Below are 25,323 nucleotides of genomic sequence, written 5' to 3' on the forward strand. Positions count from 1 at the left end.
ATCAAAACATGATAAAATCCTGAGTAGTAATGGCTGTTCTTTGTGATAAGTGTTTAATCAAACATTGCATGCTAACACGCTAAAATAAGAAAGTAAGCAGCACAATTTCACTTCTAGTGTTTAAAGTTTGTGTTCAATTGTTTAAATGAACTTGTTCCTCAACCCTTCTGCAAATACATAAATAAACTACAGAGCTGCAGCAGATTCACAGAGCAGCTTCAAGAGGTGGTTGTAAAGTTTCATTCTTTCACAGCTGTTTATGTGAAAGGATTGAAAAGTGGAACTCTGAACATTTTAAATCTACTGCAACCTTCACCACATTTAAGAGCCACCAAATCTGGATAACTGAGCAACAAACCTGCACTAATGTCTGCTTTTCTGTACTTTGTCACTGCTAAATGTGTTTTTATATATCTTGCTGTAACTTATATACCTGTTCTACTCTTCCTTTAACTTACTGTTTTAATCTTAACTCTCACACAAGCCTTTCTAGGGATGGGTGTTGCAAATTAGCCTCCATTACAAACACTACACTGCATGCACAATTATTAGGCACGTGAGTATTTTTGTGAATATGTTAAAAACTATGTTAACAATTGTTTTCAAATATGTCAGATAGTGAATATATTTCTTCAACTGTGTGGTTAAAATGATGCTTTTCAAAGTACGCTGGCTGTATTTTTAAATAAATGCAGAATCTGCAGAAATGAGCGTGCCAAATTATTATACAAGTTAGTGATAAGAGCATATAACTTGTGAAAATTAAAAACTAGGCACCATTTTAAACGTTCTGTTGATTGAAAATAATATTTACAACTGTTTTCAAACTTAAAAAAAAACAACTGTTTTCTTTACATTTGTATACAAAATAAAACTGTTAATGTCTTTAAAACATTTCAAATCTAAAGTGTTTCTCTAATATCCAATATAACCTCCTTTTCTTTCAGTGAGGGTCAGAGGTCACTGTAAACTGATTTAGTTTCTGATCACTTCTCTGCTGACTCTGTGAGCTGTACCTTGTAAGGCTTTCCAAAGATGCTCTTTTGAACTGTATTTCTTGCCATTACTGTAAATTATCTCCTTTATTATTGACCACAAGTTCTCAGTCGGGTTGAAATTAGGTGAGCAGGCAGGCCAGTTCATGAGGGGATCCTCTTTTGTATTTTCCTGCATGGAGGAAAAGACATTCAGCTAAAGTGAAAAAGACGCTAGTGTTCATGCATGAGCACAATGCACCGTCACATGCCTCACATTATTCCCAAGACAGGACGGCATCTCAGGGCTTTAAAGAGGATCGCCTCATGAACTGGCCTGCCTGCTCACCTGATTTCAACCCGACTGAGAACTTGTGATCAATACTGAAGAAGATAATTTACAGTAATGGCAAGAAATACAGCTCAAAGAGCATCTTTGGAAAGCTATACAAGGTACAGCTCACAGTGTCAGCAGAGAAGTCATCAGAAACCTCACTGAATCAGTTTACAGTGACCTCTGACCCTCACTGAAAGAAAAGGAGGTTATATTGGACATTTGAGAAACACTTAAGATTTAAAATGTTTTAAAGACATTAACAGTTTTATTTTGCACACAAATGTAAAGAAAACAGTTGTTTTTGTTGAAGTTTGAATACAGTTGTAGTAAATATTATTTTCAATCAACAGAACGTTTAAAATGGTGCCTAGTTTTTAATTTTCACAAGTTATATGCTCTTATCACCAACTTGCATAATAATTTGGCACGCTCATTTCTGCAGATTCTGCATTTATTTAAAAATACAGCCAAGCATAATTTTAACCACACAGTTAAAGAAATATATTCACTATCTGAATTCTTGACAAATTTGAAAACAACTGTTAACATACCTAACTAAAGGGCCACAAAGCTGAGTAAACATAGTCAGAGTTTGTAAAAACATTTATTTTCAAGGATGTCGTATATTCAGCAGTGCGTTTTACCAGTTCTGTGGTTTTATAATATTACATTTCATATTCCTTGTGTTAAGCATACACCTGGGTTTTGTTTTAAGGTACAAAAACATCTCAGCAATGACCTGTGTAAAGTAATGTTGGAACACACAATAAAGTGTGCGTGCACTTTGAATCTGAGATGGCATTTTACAATTAATATACACAGTATTATGATCACATGATATTCTTAACAAGCCCAGGCAAAGAAGCAGTTTCCACCAACAATGCACAGTTATCTTTAAAAAACAAAAAACAGGTCCAAGAGGAAACACTAAGAGATATGATCAAGGAAGAAGTAAACAGAAAGAAACCCAAAGTACTGAACTGAGCCCAACAGCTCCAGTCCCAGGAATGTGAGGCGGTGGGGCGTTTTTTTGGTCGACAGAAACATGACGTTCACAAGTGATGACTCCATGCCGGCATATTGTTCCTATTACACATATTCAATATGTACAAGTTTCAAGTAACGCCCAAATTAGTCCTGTTATACTTATCTCAAGCAGGTTAGTGTACCAATGGAGGTTCATTTAGAGGTACACACAGTACATTGTCATCTATTACATAATGAATGACCTGTTACTGCTGAGAGCCAAGAGAAATGTGTGTGTGTGTGTGGAAGTGAGAAAGTTAAATTTAGGATCTTTCTTTCTGTGAGATGTGGTTCATAGAAACATTTCACAAGTGGTCACAACCTAGGAAGTTTCACACCAGCTGTTTGCCAAATCACACCACACTTTCTTTCTGAACATCAAAGAAAAGGCCGAAAAGTAAAAAAAAAAAAATCTAAATGCCATAATGTGGTATCAAAGTTTTGAGAATGTGGTGAACTGTGAGGACGTGCCTGAAGATGACAAAGCTGAAACCTGAACCAAGAGCCAAGTTCAATAGAGATACTCTGCACTGCATGTGTTAGTCTTTGGCATGGTTAAGAATCAGGAAAAACAACAGTGTGCTGAGTAGACATTTAGGACGTTATTTATAAGAGCAGGTCAAAGCATCTTCAATCCAGACGGAGGTTAATATCCGGTTTCTTTTTACAGCATGATCTCACTTTGCTAGAAAGCATGTAATCATTTCCTGTTCAGGGATACGAGTGATCAGAATAGCCAACATCAGAATGTGAACCACATAAAAACAAGATCTTTTGTAAGGATAACAGTGAAGTGATATAACATATTAAGCATTGATACTTACAGTATTTATATAAGGACAGGAGCCAGCATCTGTTTTGTGGCTGACTGCAGCATGAGGTCAGCACAAACTTAACCGTTACATACACCAGCCGGAGACAGCCAAGCCGGCTTTACAAGGCAACTCCGATAAACTTCCCCTGCAGAGCACCGTGCAGATAGAACAAACAGGAGTGATCGGATCTGAACCAAGAGTCAGCTGGTTACTACATGACTACTCATCGTACCTTACGGTAACTTTAGACGCAGCTGTAACTGTTCTGTATGCATCAGCAGATTCAACTGGCTCTGATTTACTTCACCCTCTGATTCACTTTTACTGGTTCAACAGAAATTCATCTAGAAGCTTTGGGCCTCGACAGCAACTGGATGCTTTCATTGTTAGCTTCTGTTATTGTTTTCGGTTACTTGGTAATGTTCATGTTTATAGCATAGTATAAAAGGAAAATAACACAAATAAATGTCTGGACAGACCATGAAAAGGCTCAAAAAAAGGAGCAGCTGAAATGGAATGACTAAAAACTAATTAGATTTACACCTTCCATGACAACAACAACAACAAAACAATAATAAACACAAGTATAAACATGTGAACGGGAGAGGGCAATTCCAGTTATTTCCCTTCTTCTCAGATGTATGTTCTGGTTGAGCACGCCTTGCCCCACAGTTTGGCACAAGACTAAAGTTTCCACACAGTGAGATGAGACCAGGGCATTGGCTGAAATTATTCCAAGCGACGGTGAGATGAAACGACAGGATTGGCTGAGACACAGGTCGGGGTTGTCCTCTACAGGTCTCCTTCCACTCGCTTCCTGCGGACTAATGAGGAGAAGGGGAATGAATATCAGGCAAAGGAAAACATTTTTTATCAAGAACCAATTGATTCACAGTAAAAAGGATCAAAATAAAGAGCTAAAAACATGCTGTGCAAACTTCAACTTACACAGGCCTGTTAGTTCATCATGAAAACACAATTCTACATCATCAGTAGCTAAGCAGTCAAAGTTAGGACTGATTTCAACAGCATGTGTCAGCGTGTAGAGAAAACAAGAAGTGAGATTTCATCACTCTCACACTGTGTCGACCTCAAACTGTTAATACCCTGAATACTGCATTCAAACACTCTGATGCACTGACACACTCGTAGCCACACCCATGCATCAAACCTGAGCTACTGCCACTCTGACAGGATGAAGAGCTATAAGAGAGGAGACGTCATCACTCTTACTAAGACAGAGAAACCAGCTGGAAGGTGAGACCAGCAACGACTCATCCAGCTTTTGCAATCTGAAATTTGTGTGCGTCTCTTGTGGTTGTGTCTGTCTGAGTGTGTGTGTCATACCCAGGTCGTTGTTCTTGGTGATGGCCGCAGCGGCTCTGGAGCGAGGTCCTTGCTGGGTAAAGTGGTAGCCGAACTTAATTATGCTGTTGTTCTCTTCCAACATTTTAGCTATCTCCATTTCTATGGTGGTGCCCAGCTGCTGCCTCTGAAACACACACACATTAAGAGAGTCAAGCATCACCTTGTTTTACGGAATCAAACCTTATGAGAGCGGACATGGACCACAGGAATATCGTTTAACTCTCTCTTGTTTCCTTAGAAAGTTTCAGCTGGTCTTTTTGTGTCTTATTCAGGCAGTGGTTTGTGTTTGTTGGCATTTTCTTCAGCGGCACACTGCTTAGCACTAACATTTTTTACAACTTTAGGCTGTGTGAAACAACTTTGTTTACAAGAGTGGCAAAACTATCTTAGAGAAGTTCTTTTTATGACCCTGAACATGGATCCTGAATGATGGCAGCAAGAAAAAACCCAAGAGGAAACTCCTGTTATGGCACTTTATCCTTAATTTCACTGACCTTTTGGGGACTTCCTTTACACTATGAAGCCTTTTACCAACTATTAGTTTGTTGACTATTTTTTTAAGACATTGATTTGGCATTCTTTCATCCCTATCGGATCTATTTTGATTAACGGGTGACCATATTTACATAAAAGGCCGTAATGTGAAGAAGCTAAGTAAAAATAAGTCAGGATGAGGTGGGCAGATAGCTATCTTTATCTACCTGTTACTCATGTAACTGTGCCTTTAAATACACATAATGATAAGAAAGTCTTGATAAAAATGAAGTAGATATGCTATATTAAAGGTAGCATCTCGTATAGCTGTCATGAATCTGAGAATGAGCACATCCCTCTTTGTACCAGGCTGTAAACCTGAGTGCTTCTGCGCTAAAGTAAACCATATAACATTAGTTACCGAGCTGCTTTTGGAGGATCCCTCAAGTGGCAATGCAAGGAACTGCAGTTTTTGGCACTTCTGAATTGATAACATCTTTTAGCCACAGAGGTTGTTGCTTGTTGCATCTTAACGTTAATGTGTTTTTAAGTGGGTGTCACAAAGCCTTTAGTACCTGGTTGTCTATCTTGATCTCTATGAGTGTGTCGTTGTCTCGCAGTGCATCGACCAAAGCCTGCACCCCTGCCCCAGTGATAAAGTTGGACTCCAGGTTCAAAGCTTGCAATGTCTTGTTCTCCCGCAGCATGTCACTAAATGCCTGAGAAGTGGAGAAAGGAGGGAAGAGAAACAAAATAAAACAAGATGTTCAACACTGGGTTGTCTGGTTAAAACAAAGCTGTTAAAAAGCCCACAAGCCACCAACTCACCACAGCGATCGGGTCGTTACTCCGTGTTGCTGCCAGGCTGAACTTTTTGACGTTTGTGTTCTTCTCCAAGGCTTTGGCAAAGTCCTTCAGCGTGGGGATTGGAATGTTCTGAAGAAAACACACACCGCCATTAGTAAAGGAATACACAACAACAACACACACACTTGTATCTTGTGCTTCTTGTGTACCTTAATATTGTTGAGGTTGACCTCTGTTAGGGAGCCGTCATTGCTTTTTACCCTCTGCAGAGTATCTTCTACATTTGTGGGGTTGGGAGGCTCATCAAACACAGGATTCATCTTCTCCCCTTTGATCACATCTAGATAAGAAACACGGCCAGAGGTCAAAATATTGATCCTTTCGGGCCCTTTGACTTAAAGGGTTAATCCCCTGGTTGTACTTACTGTTGTAACCTGCTTTACTCCCAGTCCCATCATAAGTCTGCGTACTGGTGACCAATGTGTGAACACCCAGGATCGCTGCAAAACAAAAGCAAACAGAAACTGCTGAATGTGTAGAGAGAACTTTGTGTTCTCGTGTGTTAAAGGAGGCAGCAGTAAATGAAGTAAAGGTAATCTAATCTTGAGGCCAGAGACAAGTCATTTTGTTCAGAGTTCTTTTTTCACCTCATGATCACACAGTAAAGGACAGTGACTTCCACAGTGGAGTGAAAGGTGCTTGGGTTTTCTGGTCCCAGCAGACTCAAAGACAACCACAACACTCTGTGGAGTGTGTATAAAGAATCTCACACAGAGTTATGCTTTAAAGGTTTTTAACAACCACCTTGTCCCTTACTTTGACGTATTCTTACCTGCTAGGTCACACAATTCTGTATCTGTGGCGCTGGACAGGGCCTCCTCCAACTCTGGATCCAGTTTTGTGACTTCTTCCTGACATGCTTCGATCGGTTTTTGCTTCGGGACAAAGACTTTACCTATGGAGACAGACGGAAAAAGGGGAGGATGTCATTCAAGTTCTAAACTCAACAGAGATGATTCGGCTCTCGTAAAAAATGGGCAAGCGATAAATGACTCTGACATGAGCACATGCAGAGGAAACAGGTACAAGCAGGCCTGGAGAAGGTTTTATTAGATGTTACTCAACACCTCTAATGCTGTCAGAATTGTCCGACTGTTGGCTAATGTGCCTTGTTATTCTCCCACAGCCGCTCCTGCACTCTATCATTGTGCCACAGTCATGAGACTGCATGGCTGCCAAACGCTGCTCTGTGAGTCTGTTTACGAGCAGATGGACACATTCCCAGATATAACCACAGTGCAAATAAGACACACAAAAAGGTTTTGAATTAACACAGATTACAACTAAAGTTTGAGGTTGCTTACAGCTTAACTTTCATTCTCTGAAAACAAACAGCACACTTCGCAGCAGGACCTTGAGATGCTCAACACCTTCCTCTCCTCTTGAGCTTTAAACTCTATTCCTGCGAGAAACCACATTGTGTGTTTCTTGGCTCGTTTACTTAAGAAGATTAGATGTTTAATGCTTTCTTGGAGCTCATCGGGAATCAGCACAGATCAAGTAATGGATAATTATTGTCACTATGTTGTTTACTCCATACATTTCTAATAATAAGCGCTGTCTGAATGTTGCTGAAAAGAAACAATGACTATTTCTAGCAGAGGTGAAGTCTGAACAAGAGAAATGTGTTGTTTGAGTGAGTCTGGTTGGCCTCCTGCTGTTTTACACAACATTCCCAGCCAGTTGAACTCAAACAACTATGTTATCACCATGGTAACCCATCTGATAGAAGAAACGGCGAGTCTGAAGGAAGTCATGGAACAATGAGTGGAGTCTAATTGAACCTGCACTGCTGGAGCATTACAAACACTTGCACTGGACAGAGAGACCATGCAGAGGCTGCCTCTCTCTGTCCCTCTATAGGCCTCTCTCCTTCAACAAAAACACCCCACGAACAGACCCTCCTCCCAAACCCCCATTCTGAGTCCCTCATGCCAGTCAAATTGTTCAAAGTGGTCCCGAGTGGGGGCTCTGGCACTTCCTGAAAGCTAGTAAACAGTAAATACAGTCATCAGGCAGCTTCCTGTGCCAGTACCTCTGGAGAGCTTCAGACACAAGACGGAGCCAAGAGGGCCCCACAGTCATCCGTATGATCCATATATCACTGACTGAATGAGAAAACTGCTGAGGGTAAATAACACAGTGTCTGCCTGTTAGAGCAATATCATGACAAAGGAAGAACATGCTGAGTTTAGAGGGCTTTAACCGCAGTCTCTGTCTCAGGAGAAGCCGGGTAAGAAGCTCATTATATGTATTTCAATTAGTTGTGACCAGTTATTCATAACGGCCATCTGTGTGATGCAAAAAACAGCACATATAATACATCATCCTGCTGTTGAAGAGACTGTAAAGGTACGCACACAGCATAGGGGGGGGGTGGGGGGGGGGGCTGCAATGCTGAACGTGTCTGATTAGAAGATTACTGCAGTGTTTTCATTCTGTCCGCCATCCACAATAACATCACACACACACACACACACACACACACACACACACACACACACACACACACACACACACACACACACACACACACACACACACACACACACACACACACACACACACACACACACACACACACACACACACGTGTGATTCACTTGATTTCTCTTTCTTTCATTTGTTTTTATTTGTTCCATCTCTTTTGCATGTGTGTACTTTCAAAAAAAAAAAGCTGCGATTCACCTGATTTGTGTGGGTCGGATTGTGAGACACTAAAGGGGGGTTTGAAAGATGTCTTCCAGTTTTTTTTTTTTTATCTTGAAGCAATCTAAAGCTGCATATTTCACCCATTATTGTGAAAATATTGACAGAATTGATCGTTACATTTGAAATATAACATGGCAAACACAAAAATATAATCAGATTTCCTGAAAGCTAGTAAACAGTAAATACAGTCATCAGGCAGATTCCTGTGCCAGTCCCTCTGGAGAGCTTCAGACACAAGACGTTCTGTCCATCTTTGTAGCCTGATGACTCCAAATGTTAGAGTTAGTGAACTAAAGCATCATTAGCAGCAGATTAATTCATGACAGCACAGGAAACACAGCCACATCTGCATGTAGGTATCAGGCTAATGTTCTACAGACCAGCTAAATTAAGTATGAAGCAACATTTTATTACTTCGAGGGTCTTAAGCCCCTGACACCTATATTTTGAGGGTCGGGCTGAAAAGTTTGAGAACACCTTCTCTATAGTGTAGTTTTGGATATCACTGGATGAATATCACTCAATATTAATGTTGCTAAGTCACAGCAGGGGAACACATCATCAGGCAAGAAGTATCATTTAGTCAGTCAGAGCGTTTAGAGAACAGTGATTAAACCAGAGGACATGAATATGTTCATATAAAAAAAACTGTTAACTCAACCAAATGAGGTCACCAAAAAGATCAACACGGTCCTTACTGCTCAGGAGAACTATGTATGTACCAGTGCATCAAATAAGCCATGACTGTTGTACCAAAATAAGGGCTGTAAATGATCACTGGTGCTTAAAATGAGCGATTGGTTTTCATTGAGTTATTTCTTCAATTTATTCTGCAGTTCCAGATCAAAGCAACTGACTTGATGAGGTAATGATAGAAATAAGGCCAACATTCAGAAACAAGAATGTTAGAAACCAGCTTCAATGAAGCAGAATGAACCCTAAACTGAAATGTCTCAAGTAGATAATAAGCAGTAAGAGACTTGGCAGTGCATGTTCCGTATCACAAGTCGACTAAATGGAAAGTTCGTCATGAGAAAAGTGAAGAGAGTTGCTGTGCATTTGTGTGTTTTCATTGGCGGAACAGCCGCACCCTCTACTGTAACGGAAACATACCAGATGTTTATCAGACCTTAATAAGATTCAACAGCAGCAACCAATGAAGAGCTAATTACTGAGACAATTTAAATACTTGAGATATGATGACTTAGGCAACTGTACCCAAATTAAACCTCAATCAACATGTTGAAATAATGAGCAGATCTCACAATACAGTCATACCACAGAGAGTTAATGAAACGCTTCTTGCTATTCAAAAGTTAGAAGATAAGACGGATGAACCCTGAGCACTGACAAGACAAAAGCAGGACTGACCCAATGTAACAGCATTAAACAGGTTATAAGGCTGCAGTGGTTTCCAAGGTATTTAAGCAGGCTGTTTCCTCTGACGTTACGTGTGTTATTGAAGGGAGAAACACACACACACACACACACACACACACACACACACACACACACACACACACACACACACACACACACACACACACACCCCACACACACACACACACACACACACACACACACACACACACACACACACACACACACACACACACACTATTTATCAGCAGGGGGCGAGTATAACAAGGGGAAGCGAGTCAGCTGCATTCCACAGAATCACCACAGCGGTTGGAGTTTTCCATGTTGTCACACACTCCTGCATGCACACCCACGAAGGGAGTATCATTTCCAACAGGCCAGAGCCGGGTCAGGGGAAAGATGTCAGCACCGTATTTCCTCTCCAAAGAGAGACTCACGTGCAGATCTCTGGAGATCCAAACAAAATAAATTCCACTGGTTTTCCAAGCGCGGGAATTATTTCCTGTTCTCACTAATGTTTTTTTTTCCTGTTGTTCTGTCTAATAGAAAAGAATTAACTGAAGTATTCATGTTGCAAAACCTGTTTAAAAAGAGCCGTTCTCTGTTTATTTACGAGTTTACTGCCACACTAAATCAATGCAGTGTTCATGTCCCCCTCTGTGATCATCTAGATACTAGTTCATTCACATGTCAACAAAGGCATGCCAACTAAAAACTATGTTAATATGAGAAAAACATTCTGTTCCATTCTGTTCTACTAAGGCCTAGGCTCAGATTTGCATGGTTTTGACTTGGAAAAACTCAGACTGAGCCTCAGTGTTGAGCAACCCAGTTAAGGTGAGAAATCTCAAAAACAGATCTGAGTGGCACAAAGTGTAACATTTCATTATGTTTTAGCTATTTTTGCTACAAAACAGGGTAAAAAATCTGAAGTGTTAAATGCCAGTTTGTGTATTCTCTTGCATGCTATATCGTTTGTTTGTTGGGTCTGAAGGCATGCTCGGATCTGCCTCAGAGATGACAAAGCAATGAATCTACCCACTAACATTAATAAGAAGACACATTGAGGACATCTTATCCCAGGCTTGCATCCTCCCTTGATGCTGCCTACCTCCTTTCCCCTGGTACAAACACACCTCCCCCTCACTGCATAAGAGCAGACACATGCATTAATAATATATGCTGAGACAGCAGAGCAGTAGTTGTGCTGCAAGTGTGTGTATACTAGTGAAGCAGACACAGACACACCTCAGTTCATCATCCCCAGAGAAGGCATTGAACAGCTGATCTTAAAAACTGGGGTATGATTTACATCACAATCTCTCTAACCTTCTTTGTTGACATTGTTTCTGTTCATATGTACCTAAACAATAAGATCTTAAATGAAATGTCTCAAAACAATGAGAAATCACTCAAAGTTCCAACATCCTGCAGAGTTCTCCGTTTGGATTTTCCGTCATGAGTCTTTTAAATGTTCATGTGAGAAGTACTCATGGTTTTCGTGCTGCATTATGCAGAATTATAGACCGACACACACCTTTTTTCTCCCCGGTGAAGGGCACTACATCCTCTCTGTCTTTGTGCTCCATGGCCTCCTTCTCCAGATATTTCAGGAGGCCATCTCTGTTGAACGACCCTGTTGGTTCCTTGACTGTCTGGTCCTTCTGGCGTAGGCCCGCAGGGAGAAGTGCATTCTGCAGAGAGAGGACATACCATACACAGGAGACAACATTAATACCCTCACTGTAGACTTGGGTAAAGGGTAAATGACAAACCACTATTTTCTTTGAAGCTGATAATGTATCAATATGCCAAATCCATCCAAACAAGTGCTTCAACCTTTCTTTCTTCCATTAAGCTGCAAAAAGTACAGTTACAAAAGTTTCATTGTCCTGCTGTCCTGCTGCCCACTCTGACCCCTTTTCAGTCTGTGATGTTAGTTAGATCGTATATGTACACTCTCATCAGATCAGCATTGAATCTATTTAAGCAGACTTTGTATCCGATGCGGAAACAGGCTGTCTTCTCCTCTTTGGCATATATTTCACTTTGTGCTCTGCACACAAAGGCCAGTTAATCCTTTGCATATTGCGGCCTGTCTTGTATCTTCAAGCAGTCCATATGTAGGAGTTTAGGAGCCCCAGACGGATAGGCATGAATGAAAAGTTTCTCTAAACAGGATGCAAACAGACTGAGAAGTAGTTGAACATGATGCATGTCAGCCTAAACCTTCTGGCAAACTAAACTTGACACAAAAATTCATCCAACTGTGGACAGTTTGTTTTAGGGACGCAAAACTGGGGAGAGGTAAATGAGGATGTGTGAAAATGTATCTGGCCTGTAGCCAAAGAAGCTAAACGCAGTGCTTCTTTATGTGAATGCACCAAAGTGTACTTTTTGTACTCAATAGAATAAGGTTGAAAATGTAATATTTCCTCATTGTTGCAGGCTGTCGGCTTTAAGCCCTTCCTGTGGGTCACTGCGGCACTTTCTGTCTCTCTCTGTTGAAGCTGAAGTTTAAATAAAACGCCCAGGCGCCTGGGGAGGATTTCATTATACTCTAAAGCTTTTTTCACAAATAAACACACAAACACTTGGCAGCACACTGACAGAGTTACTGCAGTTCAGACTCCCTCCCTTAAATTGTTTTCCCAAACCACTGCGGCCGGGGACTGGGAGGTGATACTGGAGGGTGGAAAGGAAAAAGTCACCCTTTGATTCCCAAAGTCAAATAAGGGGGAGTCGTTCTTGTGACAAGTGGTGCATGTTTAAAGTTCGAGTTCCTCCTCATATGAAGTATATTGAAGTGCATGCAATTCTTTAAGTCTCTAATTTAATGAAGCCTTTTTCATTTAAATCATTGTGCTGCAGGAACTCTAACCCCCCCCCCCCCCCCCCCCCCCCCCCCCCCCCTCCCCCCCCTCCCCCCCCCCCTCCGTCTAAGGAACACTGGATCACATCCAACTTTGTTCTTACTGACCTCAGGGTCCATCTCCTCGAGGGCCACCTCCAGCTGTTTGAGCTCTTCCGCCGACAGTTTGTTGAGGATCTCATCTTCGTCCAGATCCTTGTACTTCTCCAGGTCCTTCTTGAATGACAACGCCATGGTGCCGGCTAAAGCTCGCTATGCTGAACACTGAACAGCAGACCACAGTTCTTCTTCTCAGCCTCTCAGCTCCAGACCACAGAAAAGGACACCTGAAAAGAAGAGGAGGACACACAAAATACATGAGTTGTGATGGGGCTTAACACATCTTTCTATTTAGCTGAACCAAACAGCGTAATGTTTTTAAACCTAAACTGAGCCGACCCTTGTTTATCTCATCTTGTGTGAAACAATAGTCGCTCACAGCTGGGCTGGATAACAAGGCCTTGCGGTGATGCAACACATACACAGCTGGAACAAAAGGCTCAAACAAATCCTCTGACCACTCCCTAGAGGATCAAAAACAACTCATTATGAACTCAAAGATTTGTAACTTGAGAAAAAAAATAGTTATCAATCAAAAAGCTTGTTTAATGACATTACAAAAGCATATATATGGCTCCTCTTTTCAGAACTAGTGCCTGAAAACAGTGCAAAGAGAAAGCTCTTTAAATATTTGTATAGGCAGAAACTCAGCAGTAAAGAGCAAATAACGCTCAGACAGAGTAAAGGAGCGGGTGTCGTATCCTGTCAGGCTAAATGAAGAGGCTCCATGCTGCCTTCAGTTCTCTCTCCCACGCCACAGTCCCAAACTAAAATGACCTCATGATTTCCAGACTCCCTGCAGGACTCCACAGATGGTTTAAGTCCTAATCACACACACACACACACACACACGCAAGCTTAACTGTACACACATTTAAACTCTTACTTTCCCAAATAGCTCTCACGCTCTATTAATAAGGAAGAAACACAAAGCTGTGTTGGTATGTGTAAGAACAGAGGAGGCACAAAGTACTTCCTTGTAAGAATAGCTCATCACTCTCAGTGATTCATGTTAAATGTGAAACCTCTACAATGTCTCCTAATTCAAATGATTGCAGGAACAACATCCTGTTCTTCAGCTCAGCGGTTCAGCACAGGATTCTTTACACACTTAGTGTCATTTCCCCGGAGCTCCCTGACTGATTTCTCCAGTTCAGAGGAAATCCCTGAAGAGTCTCTTTCAACGTTCACTTCTTGTCTTCACTTTCAGCCTCTGTCCTGGACCAACTCTCCTCCCCCTCCTTAATTGCACCACTACAGCTCCTCATATGTATTTATGAAATGACTATGTGAGTCATAGAAGTGGCAATCACAAGCCTGAGTGCCAGCAGATAAAGCCGGGCCCAAATGTCAGCAGCACTGATGAGTTCAATCAAACCAAGCATATGAATATAATGACGTACAATAATAACCTCACCCACATTTACTACTGTGCAGCAGTTCAATCACGTTCATGAAAACAAACACTGAAGTGAAGGATAGTACACAGCTACTGTTGGGTTTTATAACAGCTAGCCAATAGAGAGGAGATCAGCCATTCAAGCTGCAGTGGAGCTTATCTGGTGGTGCAAGAGGAGGAGGGTTTTGAATGAGGTACAGTGGACCTTGAAATACGACCAAAATGAGAACTTTAGTCAAATAAATATTATAGAGCTATGATGGACACAGATCTGGAGACCAAGACAAGTGATTAAAAAGAGGAAAAAAATCACCGGTTACTATCACGGTGGACTATTTAGTACATTTTTGAACTGTAATGGAAGTAAACTTTCTTTTCTTCTTTTCAAAGATCTGTTTGTATGAATTTGTATACATTATGTACCAAAGAGCAACGTAAACAATTAAAGCAAGTGATGTTTTTTGTATCAGAACACAAAATAAGTGAACGAATGAAAAAATGAAACAATAAATGATAATAATTTAATAATAATAATAAAAGATAAGAAAATAAATAATAGTGGAAATACAATAAAATAGATAAGCTAATATTTAAGTGTAAAATAAGTGTAAAAGGTAGATAAACGATAACACTAAAAATAAACAATGATAATAGTAATAATAATACCAAAAGCAAACTGAGAAATAAAAGGAGTAAAAAACACATGTGATTATCTACATCTACAGAACAACAGAACATGTTATAACGTGTGTGTGTGTGTGTGTGTGTGTGTGTGTGTGTGTGTGTGTGTGTGTGTGTGTGTGTGTGTGTGTGTGTGTGTGTGTGTGCAAGTGGGCGTTTTTACAATGTGATGTTTTAATTGTGACCTGCCAAGGGACTGCAGATGTAAATTAGCTTTAAGCTAACTCTGGTACAATGCATCAGATGGTGACATTTATGTTAAATATTGTACATGGTCCCTTTACAAATAAATCAAATAAATAAATAAGATAAACTTGTTTTACATCCATGTGGTGCAATGACCGAGATATGCAAAGGTACCTAAGATTCTAATAATTCATTCATTTTTAGAAAAGAAGATGTGAAACTTTTGTGCACTGTTCAACAATTCTTTTACACCACTCATCCTAAGCGCTGTGATGCTTCATGTGCTGCAGAGAGAGCTACAAAGTATCAAAAACAATGAGTCTGAGCCATAGACTGTAAAAAATATGGACGTAGGATCCGTGACGTCACCCTACTGTTTCTGAAGAGCTGTTTTGAGACCAATCGGCTGCGGCAGCCATATTGCTTCTGTCGAGCCAGTGTGACGTAAACAGGCGGGCTTTGAGCCTCCTAGCCAACAGCTACAGTGTTCCTGCAGGCAGCTGTGCCTCTCATTGGAAGACTAGTAATCTCAATATCTTCTAAATTACCGAATTAGAAAAAAATTCACCCCCCTCACAGTGAGAGGACATCGAGAAATTAGCTATTCAGACTACACTCATCTTTTGTACCAGGCTGTAAACATGTTTATTAATGCTGCAAAGATTGTCTTTTCCCCATTCATGTGTATGTGACTTCCGGTACTTCCGGAGCCAGCCTCAAGCGGATCCTCGATAAACTGCAGCTTCTAACACTTCCGCATTGGACTCATATTTTTAGATCGGAGGTTGCCGCTTGGTCTGAGCCCGCTCTGCTGAACTTTTTTAAATCAACCCACACGTTGTTTACCTCAGTATGTGTTCTGTTAAAGAGTTATAACAGACACTACTAGGGCTGAACAATTTGGGAAAATAATCTAATTGCGATTATTTTCCTTAATATTGCGATTGTTTTTTCAAGGTCCTCTTCTCATGTATTTTTCAACAAACACAAGCAACAAATCAATCTGTATTATAATAAACAATATCAGATGTATTATACACAAACTGTTCTTTCTCATAGGGCTTATTTTAAGATAAAGGCAAATGAAGCATGAATTAATATGAAAGAAGGTTTATTTATCTACTTCAATTACAGTTGTAAACTTACTGAATCCTTTGACTTGCAGTCTTGTAAGCTTTCACCACAACTACTTAACAACATTCTGCCAAACAAGTGTTTTCAGTTTAAAGCATGTTTGGATGTGAACCAGCTGACTGAAGGTGTTGCTCACAGCGGAGACGCTCAGCTGGGGGCTAAGTGAAAGGTCTCTTTTTTTCTCCGCTGCCGGACTGATTCTGACCCGGTTGCGCTCCTGGCTGACACCTGACCACGTAAACATGCTATTTTTTCTCAATGAGAACGATTAGACAGAAAACTGGACACTGGGAGTCTAAAATATGATTGTGTTCAGTTGTCCTGTTGCAGTAAATCCACATGTTGTCTGGGTCTTCACTGACTCTGTGTCTGTGGAGATTATTTAGAAGCCTGCTCCACATGTTGATATTCAGCGAGTTGATTATTTTGTACGCCTCAATATGATCGGTTCTTCTGCTGAGGCCATTTTTAAAGATGTCAACGACAAAATAACAAATAAAAACTTAGCGTGGACAAAGTTGTTTTCTTCATCCCCCGCTCGCACGTGTCTCGTTCTTCAGAGATTTTTGGCCGCCGGCAAACCAGCTGAAAGTTGCATTATGGCCAGCTACTGCATGCATGTCACGTGAGGTTGCGTCTGTGGACATGAAACTCTATTTTATTTTTTTTAAATCGCAGCCTTTGTGATTTGAAAATTGCATTCTATTACATCGTGATGTCGGTTTGAATTTGATTAATCGTTCGGCAGTGGAGAAAAAAAGATACCTGTCACTCAGCAAGGAAAATATTCGCAATTAGATTATTTTCCAAAATCGTTCAGCCCTTATACACACCCATGTTTACAGCCTGGTTCAAAAAACGGCTTCAGTCTGAATAGCTCATTTCTGGATCGCACTCACTGTACAGGGGTGGATTTTTTTCTAACGCAACGGTTCAGAAAATATTAAGATTATGAGTTTTGCCCATTTAAGACCATGACTGACCTGACTGACAGGCGGGAACACTGTAGCTGTTGGCTAGGAGGCTCAAACCCCGCCTCTTTACCTCACACTAAGTTTTGTTGAGTTCAGAGTTCTGCCAATGATTGGCTTCATGACAGCGCTCAGGAACAGATGTGTGACGTGACATCACGACTCTATGTCCATTATTGATACAGTCTATAGTTGCAAGTAAGCTGTGTCTGGTTAACTCAACCTGAGCACTGCATAACAAGCACAGACATGTGGACGTAAGGCTGGTGGTGCTAGCTCTGCTGATGTTAACCACACTCAGTAAAGCAATATGACATTACCTGCAGACTCTGGGATCACACGGGTTTCGCTCTGTTAATTACACTCTACTCAGTTTTAACTGTTTTCTGAGCTTTACTTTTAGACGTCTCAGTTAGTTGGAAAAATAGGAAACTAGTGACTTTAGAATATCTCTGATAAAAACTCAAGCCGTCTTTTAAATATGCTTGTAAAAGAACATCCTTGGAATGACGTGCATAAAGCACGCGAAAGAAATGTGGACACAGCATCAAACCAGAGAATTAACTCATCTTGAACATTATATCTAATGGATTAAAAATATCCCACTAATCCAAATCTTTTGAAAATTGCTTTGCTTTCAGAGTAGTAATCTGTTGTGCTGTGATCATGAAACGGCACCAGGATTCACTTATCATGATGTCATGACAAGGCTTTTCATGGCTCTTGTTTTTTCTGAGGGGGGAGTTTTGTTAATTTTCATAATCAACATGAACGAGGTCCAGAGAAACACATGAGAACATATGGAGGCTGTAATGAGTAAATATGCTTGTATTCCCATTCTACAGCTTGCCAGTTTTCCAGAGTCGAAATAGATGTTTGAAAATGAAGACTTTGATGTATTCTGCTGTAATCCCACATGTCCAGGCCTCACTCTTTTATTTGATTCCACAGCAGTCAAGTCTTTTTGGTGCCAGAGAGAGCATATGGAAAGATTAGTGCTGCATCAGGTTTGATTTATGACTTTGTGGTCATCGTTTGGTTTAAGTTACCCGGACTGATTCCAAGATGTGCTGAAGGCTAAATGATGGGATTACATTTCTGACTAAGATCTGGAAAAAGCAGAGACTCCAGCCAGGGATAAGCGTTAAGTCGCACACATGGGGCGCACACACAGGGGTCGCATACACAGGGGTTGCATACACAAACACACACATAATGCTCTTATAGCAAGATCAGCTCAACCCAACGCTGTTTAACATATTATCCATGTCTTTAAAAAACACTTTCCTCTTCACTGACTTATAGTCAACACAGTTAAAGCTACAGGCACAGTAGACTGTGGGGCCCTGCAGACTGAAGAGTAATGGAGCATGCAGACAGGGATAATGATGGCAATGGGTGGGTGGAAGCCCAGGCGGAGACACTGAGAGGATCTATTAGTCCAATCTGATTGATTCCTTTCTCCGTCTCTCATCTGCTAATCCTTCGAGACAACAACATATGGCTCAGGGCCAATAATACTGCAAACCTGTCTGCACTCTACACTCACCTTAAGCTCTGTCAAACTCACCAGTAACCTACTGTGTGGTGTGGAAACATCTTACTGAGGACAGCACCAGGACACAGCCAGAAACATGGACTCAAGGTTTTTTTTCCCCAGTCTGAGGAAAAAAGATACAAACCTTGTAGGAGGGAGACTGTATGACACTAAGCCTTAATTCAGAGCTACCATGGAGAGTTTTTACCTGTGTATTAATTAGATTGAGAATGACAGTGATGCCTCTTCATGACCTTTAGAAAGAAAGCCAAACCAAGAGAAAAAGACAAACATCTTGTATATTGTCATTTTTAAGACCTGTAACCACTGTGAGGAGTTACAGGCAGAAAGCAGGATGAGATGTCTTTGTCAAACTTCACGACTTTCACATGCACACATCAACAAAGAGATACAAGGTATCGCTCCATCTACAGGGGGCACCAAAATGAGCAACAGAACAAAGTTCCTCAAAGAAGCTCCAATCAAAGTGATCCACTCTGTATAAATTGCATAAAGAGTAATCTGTGTTGAGGGTTTGTACTGCAACACAAAATCCAATGCTGACTCCTCAGGTTGTCAGAACAGATAATGTTATAGTGGCTCACAAGAAATATGTGCATTATTCATGTCGGCAGATAAAACTCCCACCAATATTTATAGCTGATAAGATGATGCATTGATCACGCAAACACACGACAGCTTAGGCATGCCAACAAGCTTCAACATGTTAGCTATATGAAGTATTTTGAAACAGACACAAACAAAGTAGCTATTAATGTTTGTGAAGTAGGGATAGGCAATGATTTTCCAATATTGAATATTCATTCACTTTAAAAATCAAAAATCTAATTCGACTTTGAATATTTTCTCATTTTAAAAAGGTACAATTTTTAATCGTTTTTACTTGTGCCTGGTTGTAATACAGCATTCCGCCAGACGGTGGCTACAGAGCGTCTTAAAGCTGTTTGCTAACTGCATTAAGTAACAGAAGAAGAAGAATGCTAACTGCATTAAAAAGCAAAAGAAGAAGAAAACACAAGCTGCTCTGTTTCTGAATCTCACACTACTACACGTAGTACATGAAATGTAAACATACACACCGCGTCACAGAAACGCTGACATAAAGACCGAGACAGATGCTGTCAGTGCCCGCTACTAGCAGCACCTCGTCCTGCTGCTGGTTAACAAGACTGCCACACAAACGGGCTGTTAATGCGACAGGTGTGTGTGTGTGTGTGTGTGTGTGTGTGTGTGTGTGTGTGTGTGTGTGTGTGTGTGTGTGTGTGTGTTCGTGTGTGTGTGTGTGTGTGTGTGTGTGTGTGTGTGTGTGTGTATATTTTTTGAATAATCATCGAATAGATGCCAATGATTATCGAATAGTATTTTGGCTTGAAATGCCCTTCCCTATTGTGAAGCAAAGGTGATGCATGGAGGAGCAAAACAGCCTTTAACAGTACAGATTTAAAGCTCCTGTGAGGATTTTTCTGGTTGCACCCCCGTAGAGAAAGTGGTACATCTTATATCTTCACATTTAGTTTGTCCTGTACATGAGTACGCCACATTTTTAACATATCACTCATTGAAACTTTGCCAAGAGAACAGAGGCCGTTACGACAGTGTGTAGTTTATCATTTTGACTGACATCTTCTAGTGTCAGCTGTTACCAATATGAATAAATGTATAGAAATAGTCCGTCTTTAGGGTGATGGTCTTGTTTGCTTTTGTAGGTCATGAAGAGATTTCAGAGTAAATTTTAGTCTGCTTCATAACCAGGTGAAAACTCCTCACAGGAGCTTTAACTGTGCATCTCAAGAACCTTCATCCTTCAGCACCAAGGGTTTCTGAAATGTAGGACCAAAACACATCTGCACCTTTAAAACCTGTCAGCAGACTTGATTCAGTCATTCAGCAATTAAATATAACAGGGACCCCCAAAGGAAAAAGAGCTTATCAAGAAGTCATTGAATTCATTGCTCTCAATAAGCAGCTTTTCATCGTGGTGGAAGCAAGCAGCAACCTCCGGCCGCAAGAATTGAAGCCAAAGCAGAAGTGTTAAAAACATACACGGTATAAAATATGGACGTAGTATCCGTGACGTCAAACCTCTGTTCCTGAGCGCTGTTTTGAAGCCAATCGTTGGCAGCAGCCATAATGGAAATGCTGAACTCAACTAGTCAAAGTGTAATGTAAAGAGGCGGAGTTTGAGCCTCCTAGCCAACAGCTATGTGTTCCTGTCTTTCAGTCAAGTGAGTCATGTCCTGATTTGGGCAAAATCTTCTAATCTTAATATCTTCTGAACTTTCGCGTTAGAAAAAAAATCCTCCCCCGTACAGTGTGTGCCGATAGAGAAGTTAGCGACGTAGACTGAAGCTGTTTTTTGAACCAGGCTGTAAACATGTTTATTTCTGCTGTAAGATCGTCTTTTTTAATTGGTGTGTATGTGGTTTCTGGTGTTTCTGCAGCGAGCCTCAAGTGGATTGATGAATTGCAGTTGATAACACTTCCGCATGGGCTTCATATTTTGAGACCGGAGGTTGACGCTGGTTAAAAGCTGCAGTTTCTCGAGTGTCCGCTTGAGGCTGGCTCTGGAAGTACCAGAAACCACATACACACCAATTCAAAAAAGCCAATTGAGGGTGAATTTTTTCATAACCTGGAATTTTCGAAAAAGATTAAGTTTACCACTTTTCCATTACGAGAGGCACAGCTGACTTGACTGACAGGCAGGAAAACTGTAGCTGTTGGCGAGGAGGCTCAAAGCCCACCTCTCTACGTCACAATCACTCGACAGAAGGTTAGGTTGACTTCAGCATATCCAATATGGATCCAGCAGACGATTGGCCTTAAAACAGTGCTTCAGAAACAGATGGATGAGGTCACAAATACTATCCATTACGTCCATTATTTATACAGTCTATGTGTGGAAGATGTGGGCTTCCACAGGAGTGATGTATCACATCCATATTGGCCAAAATGGCTTTTCAAATATCAGCATATCAGATATCAGCAAACATCTGATATAGTTCATCCCTCCTTTACTTGAGCGATAGAAAAAGTGAAAGCTTTGTACAAAGTGTCTCTTTCTATCTCTGTCATCATCTGGACCTCCACAAAGGTTTGAAAGTGTTCACAGGGACACGTCTGAACATGCTGCAGGTCAGAAAAACACTCAGCTTCGTTCAAAGAGCAACGTTCATGTAGAAATTACAAGATTATTTTAGACTGTAAGTCTATCATATGATATCTGACCCCATCACAGATATACCCGTCTCATATTACATAACCCATTACAGCTGAAAGGCACATATCAAATTTATACCCATCCAGAAGAGATTTTACAACCCAGGTTTCCGTTGCTGTTTTAGACCTTGGAAGCAGAGGAAGAAGAAATAATAACTCCCAGCTGAGACATGAACATGCAGCACTGACTGGTTATTGTATTATTACAGAACACCGCCCACAAAACAGACTATAGTTAGAATGACCCAGCTCTGCTACCCCTGGGACTGGAGTCTGCACTTCCTCCACCCACCTTCATACCTACTCCTCTTTTTCACTCTCCCCACCCTGCTGTTACTCAATCCTTCTCTCCGTGTAGTGGTCGGCCTCCTGAGTTGTGTCAGAAATGATGGGAAACAGATGGAAGAAGACAGAGACAGCAACAGAGGGTACGACCCTGCTGTTAAAAGCATTACATAAGTAACAGCGTTGAGAGGTCACAGAATAATACAATGATTTTCAGAGGTGGTGATGGTACAGATGTTTAACCGGATATCAGTGTGTGACAGCCACGGGGGGTAATCTGGATAAAAGCATTGTTTTTTCCATTTGAAAAGTCAATGAATCAATGTTTCAGAAAAGGGAAAAACAATCAGCATTTTGTTCATTCACTCAAAAATGTCTCTACCGCCAACTCTTGTACAAACTTGGCAAGTGCCAGGCAGGAAGTGGGGTGTTTCTCCAACAACACACATCATGATTTGTATACTCCCCTGTTAGCTGCACTCTTGAGACACACACCCACACACACCCACAAACAGAAACTATTATTAATAATGAGAACAGTTTTCAAATGAGTACTCTGCCTTTCAGCTCAGCAAGGACTGCCGAGTGAATGGTACAGGTTCAGGAGAGGCTGACACTTTCACGCCTTTGTAACAACTCCTGACAAGCTGCTATTCACTCCTGTGGATGCATTACACCAAGGCTGAAACTGGGCACTCACAGCCAGGTTTCACTCTCTAGAGAAAGGTATTTAGGTTACACAAATACTATTTATGGAGCCTGTTTATCTGCAGAGTTAAAACAGAAGGCAGTAGCATGAAAACTGTCTTGTCAGCAGTCACCTCTACCTGCTTCAAGGCTCTATGAGGGCTACCTGCCTTCAGGCTTTAAATAAGGGAAAAACACACTCCCCTCTATATGCAGACGTCCTCCTTAAGACTGGGACCACACCCATCATTCACCATTGAGCCTTGCTGGTCAAACTACCTCTTTTAAACACCCACATAAGCTCTCACATAAGCTCTGGAACAAGGAGTGTATCTGTGACAGTGACCTTGCACCTATCTAAAGAGTAGTGCTGTTGTTAAAGCCTCTCCCATTACCCTCCACACTGCTATGAGTCATACCACCAACAATCTAACCCAAAAAAAACACTCTTGTCTGAGTCTAACAATCCAACACTCACGGTATTGATTCCTTGTCATTGAAATGTATTGTCTTGCTGATAGAGATTGCGTTACTTTTTAACATTGTATTCACCATTTATCCCAATAAATCAATAACCATAAACCTAACACACACCAGAATCCTTTAGAGACCATAAGCAGGAATATAAACCATACCAACCCTCCTATTATGTTGCGGGTCACTTCATATATATATGAAAAAAGTAAAATAAAATAAACAAACATCTATGTCATGTCAAACTATTGTATTTATATTTAGGGCTTTCCAATGTACATTAAAAAAAGTTTTAACAATCATTTCAATGAAAAACGAGTGAGTTATTCTCATTGAACCATGATCTGGGCGAATTTAAGAACACCAATGGACTAAATGTTGATTTGAATGGTTAGTAATGGAGTTAAAAATTAGATTTCTTGGAGTTCTGACACCTTTGGATAAATGAATATGCCCCGTGTCAAATTGACCCAGAAACCTTATTGCTGTTCCAGAGAAACGAACATAACATGAGGGTTAATAAACTTTAAATCATCAGTCACTGTATCTTCTTTAGAAGGTTACCTGGTTTCTCTAGTTGGACTAGTTTCATCCTTCTCCTGTGATCACTGAAAGCTACAGGACGAGGTTAGCTAACTCGTCCCTGACATGTTTATGATCTCCATGCTGACAGTAAACATGTTATTAGTGGTTATAACACCCGAGGAATACGTACCACGTATTAGCAAAGAGTTAGTTAAAGCCATACCAAGCGCTTTAAGTGACATTAACTTTAGTGAGTGAGCTACATGTGTCGGTTGCAGCAGCACCATGAGAAACAGCCCGATGACATGTTGCAGCTAACGCGCTAACCCTTAAGTTGCTAGCTAAACCAGCTTTAAAGCACAAAGTGACAGGACGTCAAACAATAAGCTCATTGAACACTTATAGTTATTCTAACACACAAAAGTTATTCGTTTTCTTACCTGAGGCTGATGGGACCTAACTATGGAGTCTCCAAATAACACCAGTCCTCCCAATGAATGCGATGTCTTCTCCACTGCTTGATTTCTCACTCAAACCCAGGGCGGTAACACCGGAAGAGAGGGGCAGAGGGATGTCTGAGCGACGTCTGGAGGAGCCAATAGGAAGAGGACCTGCGATGCGTGAACCAATAAGGTTACTCAACCCGCCCCTTTTATAAGAAGGACAAAACAACTGAAAAATAGGAAAATAATCGAATAAAATAAGATACAATAACCACTTGATTGTTTATTCGGCACTTTAAAGGATATTGCCTTCAGAAATCATTTTATGAACTTATAAGCTATGTATTTCTGCTTCAGTACATTTTATTGGGTATGATGTCATCATTTGTATGACATCAACAATGATCACAAACTCCAAATGCTGCTTGAGGCCATGGGAAGCAATTAAACCTGAAAACGAAACTTGAAAAGTTTCCAAATGGACTTTGAGTTAAGATGTTCTTTTATTGTAGCTATTTTCAGGTACATTATTAAATGAAACTTTCATAGGTTGATTTATTTATTCAGAAGAAAGCAACAGAGCATGTTTAAAAAATAGTGATTAGCAAGGGCGTTGTAGTGGGGGGAGAAGTGGGACTGTCTACATAGGGCCCAAGTGGGGAGGGGGCCCTTAATGGGTCTGAAATAAAATGTGTTTTCTACTACGCCTTTCTTTTGTTTTGTTATAACTGTAATAAGATAAATAAAATTGTCTGAATAAATAAACAAACATTCAGAATTCCCTTCTGGAAAAAAGGGGAGTCTCGGCTCCGTGAGATGTGTGTCTCATACCTAAAG

The 25,323-nt window shown here is 40.7% G+C and overlaps 1 protein-coding gene across 1 annotated transcript; it reads right to left on the reverse strand.

Annotated features, from left to right (window-relative positions):
- Window positions 1-1,896: 1,896 nt before the first annotated feature.
- Window positions 1,897-24,606, reverse strand: tmod2 (tropomodulin 2). The gene is made up of 10 exons (XM_034680538.1): window positions 24,484-24,606; window positions 12,934-13,151; window positions 11,491-11,647; window positions 6,634-6,756; window positions 6,227-6,301; window positions 6,011-6,141; window positions 5,823-5,930; window positions 5,570-5,713; window positions 4,500-4,644; window positions 1,897-3,976 (listed from the first exon to the last, which is right to left on the reverse strand). The coding sequence occupies exons 2-10, from the start codon at window positions 13,057-13,059 to the stop codon at window positions 3,945-3,947; spliced, it is 1,041 nt and encodes a 346-aa protein (XP_034536429.1). The 5' UTR covers window positions 13,060-13,151; window positions 24,484-24,606; the 3' UTR covers window positions 1,897-3,944.
- Window positions 24,607-25,323: the final 717 nt, after the last annotated feature.

The sequence above is a fragment of the Notolabrus celidotus genome, chromosome 3, assembly GCF_009762535.1.
Source record: "Notolabrus celidotus isolate fNotCel1 chromosome 3, fNotCel1.pri, whole genome shotgun sequence".
NCBI classification, from domain to species: domain Eukaryota; kingdom Metazoa; phylum Chordata; class Actinopteri; order Labriformes; family Labridae; genus Notolabrus; species Notolabrus celidotus.

Bases quoted from the DNA above. Each gene is read 5' to 3' on its own strand.
- tmod2 (XM_034680538.1), bottom strand. From the start codon at position 13,059: ATGGCGTTGTCATTCAAGAAGGACCTGGAGAAGTACAAGGATCTGGAC. The intron at 6,142-6,226 runs GTAAGTACAACC...TTTCTTATCTAG, and splicing joins GAGTAAAGCAGGTTACAACA to ATGTGATCAAAGGGGAGAAG. The intron at 4,645-5,569 runs GTACTAAAGGCT...TGTGTGTTTCAG, and splicing joins AGATCAAGATAGACAACCAG to AGGCAGCAGCTGGGCACCAC.